Below are 13745 nucleotides of genomic sequence, written 5' to 3'. Positions count from 1 at the left end.
TTTTCATAATGCAAACACATTTATTGTGCATATTCACCCTCTACAGACAAACCAGTTGCTAAAATATAATAATCCCTTTCTTCACTCGGAAACAAAACCACCAAACAACCCCCACCAACACAGGAAGTACTTGAAATAGCCAGAATGACATGTGGAGGAAACGCAGAGGATGGCAACGTGAGATTTACAAACCGTCTTCACGGTCAGGCCGTGGAGCAGCGACAGACGTGGGGCAGTTCCACCCCAACGGGGACACCGAGGCCACCTCCCCCTGCAAAGCCGCTGGGGTCGCGTCCCTCACCGGCACACACCGAGTCCAGCTGGGACCAGAGCTGCTGCCGTCTCTTCACAGCACGGCCTCTCGCTCCAGATGCTCATTACAAGCTACTTCTTGCAAACAGAAGAGTGTCTGGTCTTGCCAGCACAGCCACCGCCTCAGCGAGGAAACCCCGTCGAGGAGGGGGGAAGGCGCCAACTGAGAATCTTTGGCCTTACGGCTGTCAGTGCACTTGAGAGAAAGGAAACAGGTTGAAGGTGCCCATGGTTCTTCATCTTACAATTTCTTGAGTGCAGCATCAACCTCAGGAACGATCTCCTTCAGCTGGTTCCACTGTTCTCCAGACAGGGCGATCCCTGGAAACAGCAGCAGAGGTTTCAGAGAGCGCAAGGGGGAAGCACCACATTGTGCAGAAGGGAAGGGTGGAAGCTGAGGCAGAGGCACAGAGCAGAAACAGCGTCTAAACGTGGCGGTTGTGCCAGCACTTCACTGCTCATCTGGAGCAGCGCTCAGTGCTGTCACAGTGAGCCGTTTTGTCCCAGGCATCACTCCTGTGTTCCACTTTGCACCCATTGCCCCTTGTCCTGTCACTGGTTGTCACCGAGAAGAGCCTGGCTCCATCCTCCTGACACTCACCCTTTCTATATTGATCCCCAGGAATGAGTCCCCCCTCAGTCTCCTCTTGTCCAGCTCCAGAGCCCCAGCTCCCTCAGCCTTTCCTCACACGGGAGATGCTCCACTCCCTCCAGCATCTTGGTGGCTGCGCTGGACTCTCTGCAGCAGTTCCCTGTCCTGCTGGAGCTGAGGGGCCACAACTGGACACAAGATTCCAGGTGTGGTCTCCCCAGGGCAGAGCAGAGGGGCAGGAGAACCTCTCTGACCTACTGACCACCCCCTTCTAACCCACCCCAGGTACCATTGGCCTTCTTGGCCACTCACTCATTCTTTGTGCTTTTCTTCAGCTGTTGCCACGCAGGCTGAGAAAGCGCTAAACCCTTTAGCGTGGTTTGCCCAGCTCCCCATTCCTCAGCATGGCACACACAGCTCTCCTGCCACCGAGGGACACGAGCTAAACCCGAGCTGGAGAGCCGGCCCGGCAGCCGTACCTTTCCTCCCCGGTTTCATGTCGCCCTCTTTGTCAACGTAGAACTCCCTGATGTCCACGAGAACCTTCCCCTTGAAGCTGGACACGTGGACGTAACGCATCTTCCCGATCTGCGGGGACACGGAGCCGGAGTTAGAGCCAGCCCTGCAACAAGCGGCTCCGCAGCCCCCAGGGCCCGTGGGGTCACTGGATGTGCCCGAGCACAGCTGAGCTGCATAAACACTCCAGTACAGGTGCTGAAGCAGAGGGGAAACCCACACAAAGAGCAGGAGCTGTGATCCCAGAGCCTGCCCTCCGCACCTGGAACATGCGCTCCTCTTCGCTGCCCTGGCCCTTCTCTGTCCCCTCCGAGGGTCTGGCCTCTGTTTTCATTCTTTTCTCTGATTTCAAAGACGCTTCTTGCTTTCTTTTCTAGAAAGAGAGATCAGCGGTTTGAACAGCCCAGCCCGAGGAAGCGCAGGCCTTGTGCTGGGCCACAGCGGGGTCTGCGCAGCGCCGCCTACACGGCCCCTCAATGAGGCTCAATGAGACCCGCACGGTACCGGTGCGGGGGGACCCGACCCCGGGCACCCCGAGCCCGCCGGGGAGCGGTACCTGCCCCTCCTCCTCCTGCAGGCCGCTGTCCGATTTGCTCGTCCCCACCGACTCCTTGGCCCTGGGCATCCTGCGGGAACAGCCGCGCGTCACCGCCGGGAGCGGACGGACCAGACCCGGGGCAGCGCAGGGACCGCAACGGCGCCGCTCGCACCTCACCGAGAGCTGCACGGGCAGACGGCCCGCGGCCTTTCGAACAGGCAAGCCCCGCCCCCCCAACCTCCGACCAATCCCGCGTCTCCTCCCGCGCCGGCACCCTCGCTCTCCCCCAATCGCTGCGGCGCTGCCCGTTGGCTCCGCCCCAACCTGCTCCACCCAATCGCTGCGGCGCTGCCCGTTGGCCCCGCCCCAACCTGCCCCACCCAATCGCTGCGGCGCTGCCCGCCGGCCCCACCCCCGCTGGCCCCGCCCCAACCTGCTCCACCCAATCGCTGCGGCGCTGCCCGCTGACCCCGCCCCCGCTGGCCCCGCCCCGCCGGGAGCGCATTTCTCGCTATTTGTGATTCGAATCAACAGCTGCAAGTGTTGACTCAATCGGTGCCGACACAACCACCAGCTCTCGGGTTTCACAGCACTGATGCTGCTCTTCCCTCAGCACAACAACCGCCAACCCGCTCACCTCGAGGTGCTGAATCTTGCTCATGGGCTGTAACCGTTTTACTACTTTACTTTTTGCTACATAAAAGGGACAAAGTGCGTTTTCTCCCTTTTTGCAGGGGTCTATTCCTTCCAATAACACGAGGAGACTCCAGTTTTTTGAGCTTCCAGCAGCAAATAGTTCTCCAACAAATCCATTCATCGGTTTATTTTTCCAAGGGGAAAAGGGACAAACAATTAAGGAAATGAAAAATGGTAAAATACTTAAATATTATTACATTTATAGTCAGAAAGAAATGTAAATCAACTGCATTGAATTTTCTATTCGCTTTTAAATATTCACCTCAATATACATTTGTTCTTCAGGACACGTGAGATAAATAATAAAGTTAACATTGCCAGATACATCACCTCTTTTTCCTGAGCTGCAAATATTCCATATGATAACCTTGAAGGTGATATCCAATGACTACCAATGGAGACTAAACAGGTTCCAGTGAGCAAGCAGGAGCCCACGCTCGAGTACCCAGAGGCCAAATTTATTGAGACGTATCGTAGCACCCCCATCATTCCTATCAGCAAGACTGAATGGCTCTTAAATGCAAAACCCAGCGCAGGCAAACGGTGCAGGAGAAGCTCCAGATTCTGGCTGGTGTTATGGACAACATGACAGTGCATGATTTCAAAGGAACAAACAACAAACCCCACAACAATTTGGGGTGTATCTGTGGTTTTAAATGTCTAAAAATATGGTGGTGGCTCCTCCTGGGGAACCCACGCCAGGGTCTTTCCTCTTAACACAGGGTGGAGTTGATATTGCACAGCAGTCATTATTTCATAACAAAGAACCAACTTCTCTTATCTGGGAGATCAACCACAAGAGTCCAAACTGCTCGTGCACGGTCCCCATGAGCGCTGCAGGAGCGGACAGAGGGAACGAACAGCTTCAGTGCTTAAGTCCTGTTGGAAAACAAGATTGTCGTGAGCTGCAGACTTTGATAGCAACAGGTAGAGCCAGACAGACAGCACAGAAAATCAGCCACTCGTGTGTATGTGGACATATACATTTCCACGCTGCTTCCTCCTGATAAAAGGACAGGTAAAAATAGGAGCAACAAGAATCAGCTACACACAGCTTGTGGAGAACTTTTATTTTCCCAGAACAGCTCTGAGATTCCTGCCTCCGCGTGTTGTCTTGGTGACAGAATTGCTGCAGTAATGATCACCACTTTGTTTTCTTTGTTTTCCAAGCCCAGCAGAATAGCAGAGCACATTCAAGAGCTTGTGGCAGCTTCCCGAAGGAAACAGCAACGTGGGCACTCAGTTCACTCCCAGGACAGGCACTCAGTCCAATTCCAGCTTCCTCAGAACTGGAACAATCTCAGATATGAGTATGTAACATGCACTTTGATCAAAAGCATAAACACTTATCTGTAGTAAAACTTACTTATAGGGCAGTCAGCTAGAGATATGCAAAATGCATCCAATCGGATTATTGGCCAAATTACCCTCGTGTGGGATGCGCGATGAACCATCCCAAGTGCCCTTCAGGTTCATGAACCCTCCTGATTTACCTGCACTTCAAGGAGAATGTTCTGGGCCCGTTCTCATCTCTCTTGCCCACTACCTGCGAATTTTATATGCACGAAGTCAGGCAGCAGGATTGCTAATAATGTGGGGTTTTCCTATTTTTCTTAATGAAGTAATGGAGTAATTAAGCCTGGTTAGGCAATCTGCTGGATTGGAGGGAATGTTCCCTCTCCAAGTGTAACACACCAGGACCACGGGACGCAGCTGGAGGCCTCTGAAACTCCTTCCAGATACTCAGAACCTATGGAGAAGTCCTTCGATAGCCACGGTGCTGTGTGCGTCCTGAGCCTACACGGTCCTGAGCACAACAGCCACGGTCTCTAAGGGCAGAGCATCAGTCCGTGGAAAACAATCACAGCTCATCTTCCAGCCGTTCTGAAGTCACCATAAACTCATTTGGCAGCGGAGCGTCACGAACACTTAGTGCATGCAGAGTTGTATTTTAAATAAGCACTCGAAAGATCAGAAAAAGGCATTTTTCCCTGTAGGGCTGATGTAGTGCTTGGTACCACGGTGGCTGGTGTTACAGTGGTACACCCGCTGCCACCAGCACGCTCTCCCGGAACAGAAAAGACCTTTTAAAGAACAAGGCGCTGCACATTTAAAGTAGCAGAAAGCACATGGCATGGGGTGAGGGGATTCTAAGGAGGCTACAGAGAAACAATGAAAGATGGATGGAAATCAGCACTTTGGTCCCCATCCAAAGGACAAGGCCACAACCCCCCCTTATCTAACAGACACACACGCAGCAGCTGTGGAATAGACAAGGATGCTCGGCTTGAATTTTCCTCGCATGCAAACAAAAGGTTACACCTTCATTCAAACCCATGAGAGCTTTTCAGCCTCTGTAGGAGATGCTGTTTTAAATGCGAGAGGTAGTCAGCGTGGCCTGTGAAGAGACCTCATGTGCATAGAACAAATTACAGAAAGGACTCATTCTGCTGAGCAGGAGTATTCCATCAGGAATCTTCCAAAATACCCTGGGACTTGTAGTCACTATCTTGATATATTTTCCAGAAGAACTTGGGGGTAAACAAAGTGCAACACTGCCCAGAACAGGCATTCAGCTCTCACCAGAAAGTGGTGACAAGTATCCTGCTTATCTTGGATGGTGGAATTCAAGAAAGACTTAAATATAAGACGATGACAATGCCTGAGCAACCGGTTACCTGGCCCTCCTGATCTTCGCACAGCACTGGCAGCAGAAGCATCAGCAAGCTAAAAATGAGGCTTGTGCAAGGAGAAAAGTAACAGAGAGCGTGTGTTCCTAGATACGCTCCCTTAGGTACAGTTCTAGAAACAGCCACGTTTCAAATGACATTCATAAAACTTTACGTTTTGATTTGCTCTTTAATGGCTACGTGACCTGCCTCCCTCCACACACACCGGGGGCGGCACGCGAGCGGACGGCAACAAGCACTTCGGGAACTTGTTCATACATGCAGGTCAGGAACAGCGTTTCCAGAAATAATAGAGCAGAAAAATGTGAAATGAGACCCTGAGATGCAGGTGGACATGGGAAAACACCTCGAATTCCAGAAGCCATCTGGAAGTGAAAACTGAGGAGTGAAGACTGAAGGGATTACAGGCCAGAGCTCAGCAGAAGCTGCTCTTCATAGAACCACCTCATTGAATACACGGAACAGCACAGAACAGGATCCTGCAGCACTGAGGCTGTACAACACCCCTTGAAAATCACGCAAGAGTTCAGCACAGAGCGGTGGCAGCTGTAAACTGTTCAAGGACTGAAAATGTGAAGAGAAATCAAGTACAGTGCAAAACGCATCCTCCAACAGACACAGGAGAGAACCTGCGCTGCTAAGAACCCTCACGCGAGGAACCCGTTTGAACCACCTCTCCTCATTCTGTCAACAACAGTCAGAACCGTTCACAGTGCACCTCCTAGGAGGGAAGATCTTCCTGCAGACACTCAGCACACTTTCCTAAAGCCAGGCACTGAACTTAAGGAAGAGGTGCTGGAAGAGAACACACTCACAGTATTCTCTTTAATTTGCATGTGTACTTTTTCTTTTAAACAACTGCTCTGAGTCCTTGTTTGCTGGGCAGAGATAACACAACACTCTGCGGTTTCAGCTCCCCAGTCGGCTGGATGGCACACGAGTCCATGAAGGTGCTGGACTTGGTTTTACACTCAGAGAAGCCGCTCGGAATCGGCCATTCGGTGTTTAAACAACCAGCAGGAACTACTGAAGTCTCTGAACCTCTCCCCAAAAAAAGCAAAGGAAAACAGACATGGTGCAAGAAGGTGAAGAAAAGCACTTAAAAGGCGCACAAGAGTTAAAATTTCATTCTCTTTCTGCCTTCCTCCCCTCTCTAGAGCAGCGAAGAGGAGACAGAGGAAGGGAAACAGCAGGATTCAGTGGGAGCAGGAGGTTCCTGACGGGCTCACCGATGGCTCAGTGCTGCTGTACCGCGACGACTCGCGTCACTGCTGCTTGGTTTTCATGGATAACCTCTGTATCATCTTGTAGAGAAGACCAAAGTGCTGGGAACAGAAGGAAAACAAGTAACCATGAGACGTTATAAATTCTAATCAAATGACTGTCCTTTAACTGGATCTTCTCTTTCACCATCTCACCAGTGACTCAGAAATTCACTTAATTCCTCTTTTGATTTGTTAACAGCTCCTTCAGATATTTGACAGATACAAGATGATCCAGGCTCCAAATAATTTGTAATAACAAACAATCACAAAAAAAACCCTGAAGATGCATTTCTAAGCTGCATCCCAAGTTCAGACACCGGAAGAAACTCCTAATGCTCCAAGCTGCTAGCCTTTAACATTACAGGAGATTTTAGTTACCTTGAGAAGTTTCGGCCTGAAGCTTTTACAAAGCCAAAAGAGCTTAACAAGAGAGTTATGCGCATCCTTCACCAAAAGAAGGGGCTCTATCACCTAATTTTGCACCGGGATGGCAAGAGATCATCCTCAGCACAGCTGAGATACTCAAAAACATACACGTCAAAGCAGCCAGCCGGTTTGGATCGCTGCTTGTAGAGTGGGGCGGCATTATTGTTCCAGCTTTGGTACTGGGCCTGTGCGAGCACCAGTTACTGGAGCTAACGTTATTAAAGAGGAAATAATACAACCATCTCCCGCTTCTCTTCTTTACCTGCACTGCAACGTAGGCAACACCAAGGTAGGCTGCGATACAGACGGCCAGCAGGAGGTCAAAGATGGCCGGCTTGACCCTGCAATAAAGAACGAACGCATTAAGTTGCTGCGGAAAGTGTTGCCAGAGAGAGAGACAACAGCCCAACAGGCCAAAGGGAATTCCTCACCTGTATGCGTTCATCACCTGTTTCAGCTGGTCATAGAAAACAAACTCAGGGTCCCTGTGAGAAGAAGGAATTCTTTAGAGGGTGTTACACTTCTCGACAGCACAGACAGGGCAGCGTGACCTCCCCGCACACCAGTTTTGAACTGATTTTAGTTGCCAAGTCTATCTCTTCCTACAGTCAGAAGCCTGAGGATACAATCCAAAACACATGCTGCTCAGCTGTCTCGGAAGAGGCACATGGAAGACGCCTCGCTGGGTTCACTACACTGCTTTGACCCAAGCAGGTCAGCCAGGATGGGAGCTGCATTTCTTGTAATTAAAAAAAGCTTTCTCAGATACTTGAATATTTTCAGAGAGAAGCAACACCCAGAGTGGGAAGGGTGGAACAGTAATAGTGAAAAAACAAGCCTTACAGACAGAGGGAGCTGCTGAGACTCAGCACTGTGCTGTGAGGAATGATAAAGAGCTTTTTCTGGGAGAACAGCATGAACCAAAACTGACAGGAGAGCAGAAAAGAGCAATCGCTTCCAGCTACATGCCAAGCAGCCAGAAAAGCTGCAGCTCAGAGACAAAATTAACTGCAGGAGGACGCCAGCTTGTGTGCCCTGGCTGGTTCTTTCATCTTTTTTCTTACCGTTTGTCTGCCTTTACATGATGCTGTTTGACATCCTTCAGGTAGCGACCCATACAATATTCTAAGGTGTTGAGGAAGGTGCTGTCTTTATCAATCAGCTGGGCAGCCCGGGGCTGACTGCTCAGCCAGTCCATCACTGACTCCAGTTGTTCCTCCTGGATCTGCTGCAGAAAAATACCACCGAAGAAAGGGAGTCAATCACACACACACTGAGAGCAGACCTCTCTCCCAGACCCGATTCCTTCTCCCCACAGGTTACAAAAATGCACGGTGCTCACCATCTGATCCGTGAAGATCTGCAGATCTGCAGGTGTTCCCTGCAAGGGAAAAAACAACCAACAGGCCGTTATTGAGGGCAAGCTCAGCTGGGCAGGACGAGTTTGGCCAGCACTGCACAACAGCGACTCTTACCTTGTCTGTCAGGTTGTAGATGACCCTTGTCAAAGCCTCAGCAATGATCCTCGTGTTCCTGGTTAGTGCCTTAGTGTCTATTCGCGCCCTAAAGCAAAAGAGGGGATTATGGACTTGTCAACAGGATCAGCTTCTCCTAGAAACCACCCATTTTCACCACATCGAGCACCGCCCTGAGTCCAGAGCCCAACTCCCAGTGTCTTTTGAGCCACGCTCTGAGCGCAGGAACAGCACCAGCAGTCACAAAGCCAACTGGTGTTCACACGCTGGATTTTGGCTGCAGCTTTCCCCAGCACCCCTGACCTCCTGTCCATGATGCTGTTGCGCAGGCTGTCCCGGTGGCTCTCCAGATGGGAGATGGTGAACGCCGGCAGGCGGCGGATCGCAAACCGCTCGTGCTCCCACGCCAGCATGTCCTCGGCCAAGTTTATCTTCTTGTGCACCATGGAAAACTTCACCTCTGGGAACTGGCTGGCAACAACCTGAGGGAAAGGACAAGCCGTGCAGGGTGTCACACTGCCTGTTGCGTAGTCGAATCTTGCGCTGCCCACTCCATCTAGACTCAATTTTTTTGTTTTCCAGAAGGTAAATACCCTTCCACCTCAAAGATGCAGTTACTGCCATTAAATAGCTGGTTTACTGTCAAAAAACCACTGTTTTAATGCCACTACAGAAATCAGCTGGGTAGATTTTGCAAGCAACGAGCCATAAGGAAGCAGAGTGGAAAATGCAGCAGATCTAGTCTGCTTTATTTGGGACTGAGACATAAGGAATTGTCTGCACTTCAAATCAAGTGACTGTAAACAATACATGAAATATTTCAATGGCAAACCCTTTCTTCACCTCTTAAGCCCTTTCCTGCACTCCTGGGGAGCTGCAGCTCCTCACAGTAAGTCCCAATTTCCCATCCACCCAATATGCTTTTCATTACCATCTCCAGTTCTCTCAGAAACGCATGTTGCAAGGTCCCCTCCTTGGGAGGCTTTGAGACATGGAGATGAAGGGTATTGCCTCGGCCCAGAGTATCAAGGCAGAGAACAAATGCTACGTTGTCCTGAAGCAGGCTGGAATCTGGAACAGAAAAATCCACACCTTTATTGCTATGCTTTGTGCTGGGACTTCCATCCCAAAACACCAAGGCCCACACAAGGAGATTCTTACATACAAGACACTTAGCACAATCAAGACACAGCACAATCGTATTAACAGAGGCCTTGCCGCAGACCGCGCTGGAATGCCAGCGCCGTACTCACCAGTGTGGTCCAAATTGTCTTCCAGCCACCGCTTGGTTCCTTGATAATTGAACTTGCCACCTCCAGATGCAAAGAACAGCAAGTTATACCTGCCCATCAAAGGAGACAGAAAAGTGTCAGCACTCCATGGCTACAGAACTCCTGTACTCAGCCTCGGAGGGGGGTGAAATCACAAGAGCTGGCACCTGACATTCAAGGCTAACTGCCCATTAAAAAACACCTCCTATGTGCCACATACTAACGTAAAGGGGACGGGGTGAAAAGGGGGAGCTCCCCGTGCTTGAGGATGGAATCTGCTCCTCACACCAGCCCTTCCACTTGTTCCCAAGCTTGAGCAGAGCTATGGCAAAGAAACCAAAGGAAGGAGCTTGGTGATTAACTGCAGCTGTACTCGAAGGAGAGCAAAGAGAGTAAAGGACTCCTTGCAACACCCTACAGGTCCGGAGCAAAAGCTGTTCTTCCCTGATCTCAGCTACACACATTCCACCAAGAACAGGGCAGTTTCTTACCCAGCATGGGTACGTCTGTAGGTGTAGAGTCGGGAAAACAGCCTGGCCAGTTCCAGCAGCACCGAGACACCGCTGCCGTTGGAGTCAGCGCCGTGCGACAGCCACTGCAGGATGAAGCGGGACAGAGACAAGGTAACAACCCCGCTCTCATGTACCACAACAACCCTGAAGACAGCACGCCACCACGCTTCACTTTTAACTGCCCCAGGTCTTTAAGGCCAAGAAAAACAACAGAGGCAGAGGCCACATGAGAGAAAAGACAGGAACAGAGAGCTGCAGGAAGGAAGAATACTCACTGGAGCCACTCCAAAAGAATCGTAATGGGCAACGATCACAACGGTGGGCAGGTCCTCTCCACCCAGCCCCGTGAGCCTTCCCTGCAGAGGAAAGACAGAAAGACATCGGTGTCACTCAGCATCGCCTCAGTTCAGCTGTACAAAGACAGCCCGACTTCTCCACGCCTGCTGAGTCTGCAGCGGCCTCAGCTCCAAGGACATCAAATACCAACCCGGCTGAGACTCCCCCAACTTCCCCATCAGTCCAAACGTCTGCCGAAGTCCTGATAAAAGAGGCATCCCACAATGCCGCCAGTTTGAACCCAAACACAACTCACCTCCACGCTGGGGATGAGCCAGTCACTGATGGCTTTGCTCTGAGCCCCGCTGGTCACCATCTGGAAGCCGTTGGCAGTTGCTGTGTGCAGCAGAACTGGAAAAAAGCCACCAAAACCCCACAATGTATGCCTGGGAAAGTTTTGTCCTTTTATTTCCCTTGCTAACTGTGCTCTGGAGAGACCAGCTCTAAACCATTTAAGCCTTTTCAACTGTTGCTTGCGTTTATGCATTGACACGGAATCCTGGTGATGGCAAATTTTCATTCTGTCCTGAAATCCCAATATTTTGTGCTGGCTAAACCAAAAACTTTTCTCCAGCAGCCCTAAAATTAATCACGAGCAGTAGGTTGGTACGATAGTAAAGCTGTTTACAGGGGAATACATGGAAGCACTGAAATGACTTGTGGTCAGACAAAAAGCTTCAGCATCTACCCACGCACTATAGTCATTTAACACCTTCAGTGTTGTTTTTAACCTGAGTTGGGTTTCCCATCTTACTCATAACAGTGCGAAGCTGAGAACTGAACTCCATGCCACCTTATTTCCAAATATAGTCAAGTAATACTCTCTCTTATACTGTGTTTTTCTTCCATTACATTTCAAAGCACTTTAACGAAGAATAAACATGCAAGCAACACAACACTGGTCCATGGTGTGAGATGCAGCAGACTGCTCCCAGAGCTGGGATCAGGCCTGTCCTCCTCTCAGCCTTTCCCCCACGTGCTAGAACCCACCTTCTGCAGCCGAGGCAGAACCCTGTGACGCAGAAGCAGCCCGTGTTTGTTCATAGATAGACAGCAGCTCTTCGTCTTCCACCGCAAAGTAGACTGGCACAATGGTTTCCATTGCGAGCATTTCCGGCTCTATCTCCATGAATTGCTGGTGATTTAAGTGAGACACAAACTTATCATCTGCTAAACATGCAGTAAAAAATTAACAACCAAAGCAGAGAGAGAAAGGTAAGCTTTAAAAATAGAATATGATTTGTTGTGCATTAGAACAGCCTCCAGTCCTGCAGCAACCCAAGCCTCTCTCTCTCAACTGTATCTCCCATCAGAAGACAAAGGGAACACTTTCTTTACCCTTACAACATCCTGTGGGACAGAAGAGATAGATCGCGGCAGGATGATCACCACAGCGCCCGCCGACTGGCGGAGAGCCTTCTGGTACTGCTCGTAGGAGAAATCCACCAGCCGCATCATCACGCAGCGGCGGCTCAGCACATCCGCTTCTACAGTGCGGGCTTCTGTGTTAAGCACCGCGCTCTTGGTGCCTGCGAGGAGAGAGCAGCAAGAGGGTTTGTAAGGGGGGTTTGCAAGTGATTTCATCACATCCCCTTTGCTTGGGCCTAGCTCCTTGTCACAACACTCCTGGTGACAGTCTGATGAACTCCAGAGCAGCCACGACCTGCAGAGAGCTACGTTCTTCCCTTTCCCCTTGTCCAAGAAGGAACAGAGATCTGTGATTTTTTTTCCTTGCATCAATCAGAGCAACATCTGTCCAGCCACGTCCTGCCGGGCTGGACTCCAGCACTTCACGGCCTCAACCACCTTCCAGTCCTCCCCCTCAGCGCCGCACAGGCCGCCTGCGCTAGCGAGCACAGGGGCGTGGAGGCTGAGGGTTACATTGCAGCGATTCGCAGAACAGGTTGTGTTTCTGACTCAGGGAAAGGTGTTGCACAATCGACAGCCTGGAAGCAACAGAACAAAGGATCTGGAGCTCAACAGTAGCATAAAGGAAGAACTGTAAAAGACTCTCAAATGAGGAGACACTGGAACAACAGACACTGCTGAGACAATGAAGAACAATGAAGAATCAACCTGTCAATGGCAAGAGGACAAAACTGAGGTTATGACCAATTTCCCCGGTAGGCGAGAGGGCTGCAGCTGGACCACCTGCAACACGGGGAGCAGCCCACACGCCATGACACGGCGCGGCCCTGGGACACCTCGGTCACCATGGGGGAGCTCCTGGCAGCCTCCTGCCCATGCTGAGACGTGAGGCCCATCTGCGGCCGACCCGGGGCTGAGCCTGAGCCCTCCTGCCGCCTCCCGGGCCCTCCTGCCGCCTCCCCGAGCCCTCCTGCCGCCTCCCCGAGCCCTCCTGCCGCCTCCCGAGCCCTCCTGCCGCCTCCCCGAGCCCTCCTGCCGCCTCCCCGGGCCCTCCTGCCGCCTCCCCGGGCCCTCCTGCCGCCTCCCCGGGCCCTCCTGCCGCCTCCCCGGGCCCTCCTGCTGCCTCCCGAGCCCTCCTGCCGCCTCCCGGGCCCTCCTGCCGCCTCCCCGAGCCCTCCTGCCGCCTCCCGGGCCCTCCTGCCGCCTCCCCGGGCCCTCCTGCCGCCTCCCGGGCCCTCCTGCCGCCTCCCCGAGCCCTCCTGCCGCCTCCCCGAGCCCTCCTGCCGCCTCCCGAGCCCTCCTGCCGCCTCCCCGGGCCCTCCTGCCGCCTCCCCGGGCCCTCCTGCCGCCTCCCCGGGCCCTCCTGCCGCCTCCCCGGGCCCGGGTCGCCCTCCCGGGGCCGCCTGCGGCTCCGCGGCCTCCCCTGGGCTCCTCCCCGGGCTCCCCTCCCGGCGGCCCGTGCAGTGTCTCACCGTAGGCCTGCCCGCCCAGCTCGTACTGCTGCATGCGGTACACCGTGAACTCGTGGGCGGCCTCGGCCGCGGGCGGCGGGCCCAGGAGCAGCAGCACGGCGGGCACGAAGAGCAGGAAGCTGAGCGGCAGGCACGAGGCCTTGAGCACCGACTCCAGCACCTCACCCGCCTCCTCCAGCATCGCCGCAGCTCCCGTCCCCCCGGCCGCTCCACCGGCGCGCACGGCACGCACGACGCACGCACGCACGACGCAGCGACGCACGCGTCTCCCCGCAA

General features: G+C 52.6%; 2 protein-coding genes across 4 annotated transcripts; both read right to left on the bottom strand.

Moving 5' to 3' along the window:
- LOC309449629 (activated RNA polymerase II transcriptional coactivator p15-like) lies at positions 1-2045 on the bottom strand (the record flags this gene model as incomplete). Its single annotated transcript, XM_082071889.1, has 4 exons — positions 1-633; positions 1384-1492; positions 1683-1793; positions 1977-2045. 4 exons carry the CDS (start codon positions 2043-2045, stop codon positions 554-556), a joined length of 369 nt encoding a protein of 122 aa, XP_081928015.1. The 3' UTR covers positions 1-553.
- A 1051-nt stretch (positions 2046-3096) lies between these two features.
- Positions 3097-13707, bottom strand: NCLN (nicalin). Of its 3 annotated transcripts, XM_082072214.1 has the most exons (16): positions 13470-13707; positions 11968-12158; positions 11620-11764; positions 10886-10980; positions 10569-10649; positions 10273-10376; positions 9764-9852; positions 9442-9581; positions 8814-8992; positions 8511-8598; positions 8378-8416; positions 8100-8263; positions 7467-7520; positions 7298-7376; positions 6574-6669; positions 3097-3533 (listed from the first exon to the last, which is right to left on the bottom strand). In XM_082072214.1, exons 1-15 carry the CDS (start codon positions 13648-13650, stop codon positions 6610-6612), a joined length of 1689 nt encoding a protein of 562 aa, XP_081928340.1. In that variant the 5' UTR covers positions 13651-13707; the 3' UTR covers positions 3097-3533; positions 6574-6609. The 3 variants fall into 3 exon arrangements, with proteins under 3 accessions (XP_081928340.1, XP_081928341.1, XP_081928342.1); XM_082072215.1 differs by lacking the exon at positions 3097-3533 and having other exon boundaries at positions 3871-6669; positions 8100-8260; XM_082072216.1 differs by lacking the exon at positions 3097-3533 and having other exon boundaries at positions 3873-6669; positions 13635-13679.
- Positions 13708-13745: the final 38 nt, after the last annotated feature.

This window comes from Streptopelia decaocto, assembly GCF_964273445.1.
Source record: "Streptopelia decaocto genome assembly, chromosome: 24".
Taxonomy (NCBI): domain Eukaryota; kingdom Metazoa; phylum Chordata; class Aves; order Columbiformes; family Columbidae; genus Streptopelia; species Streptopelia decaocto.
This window is presented reverse-complemented; position numbering and strand designations above follow the sequence as displayed.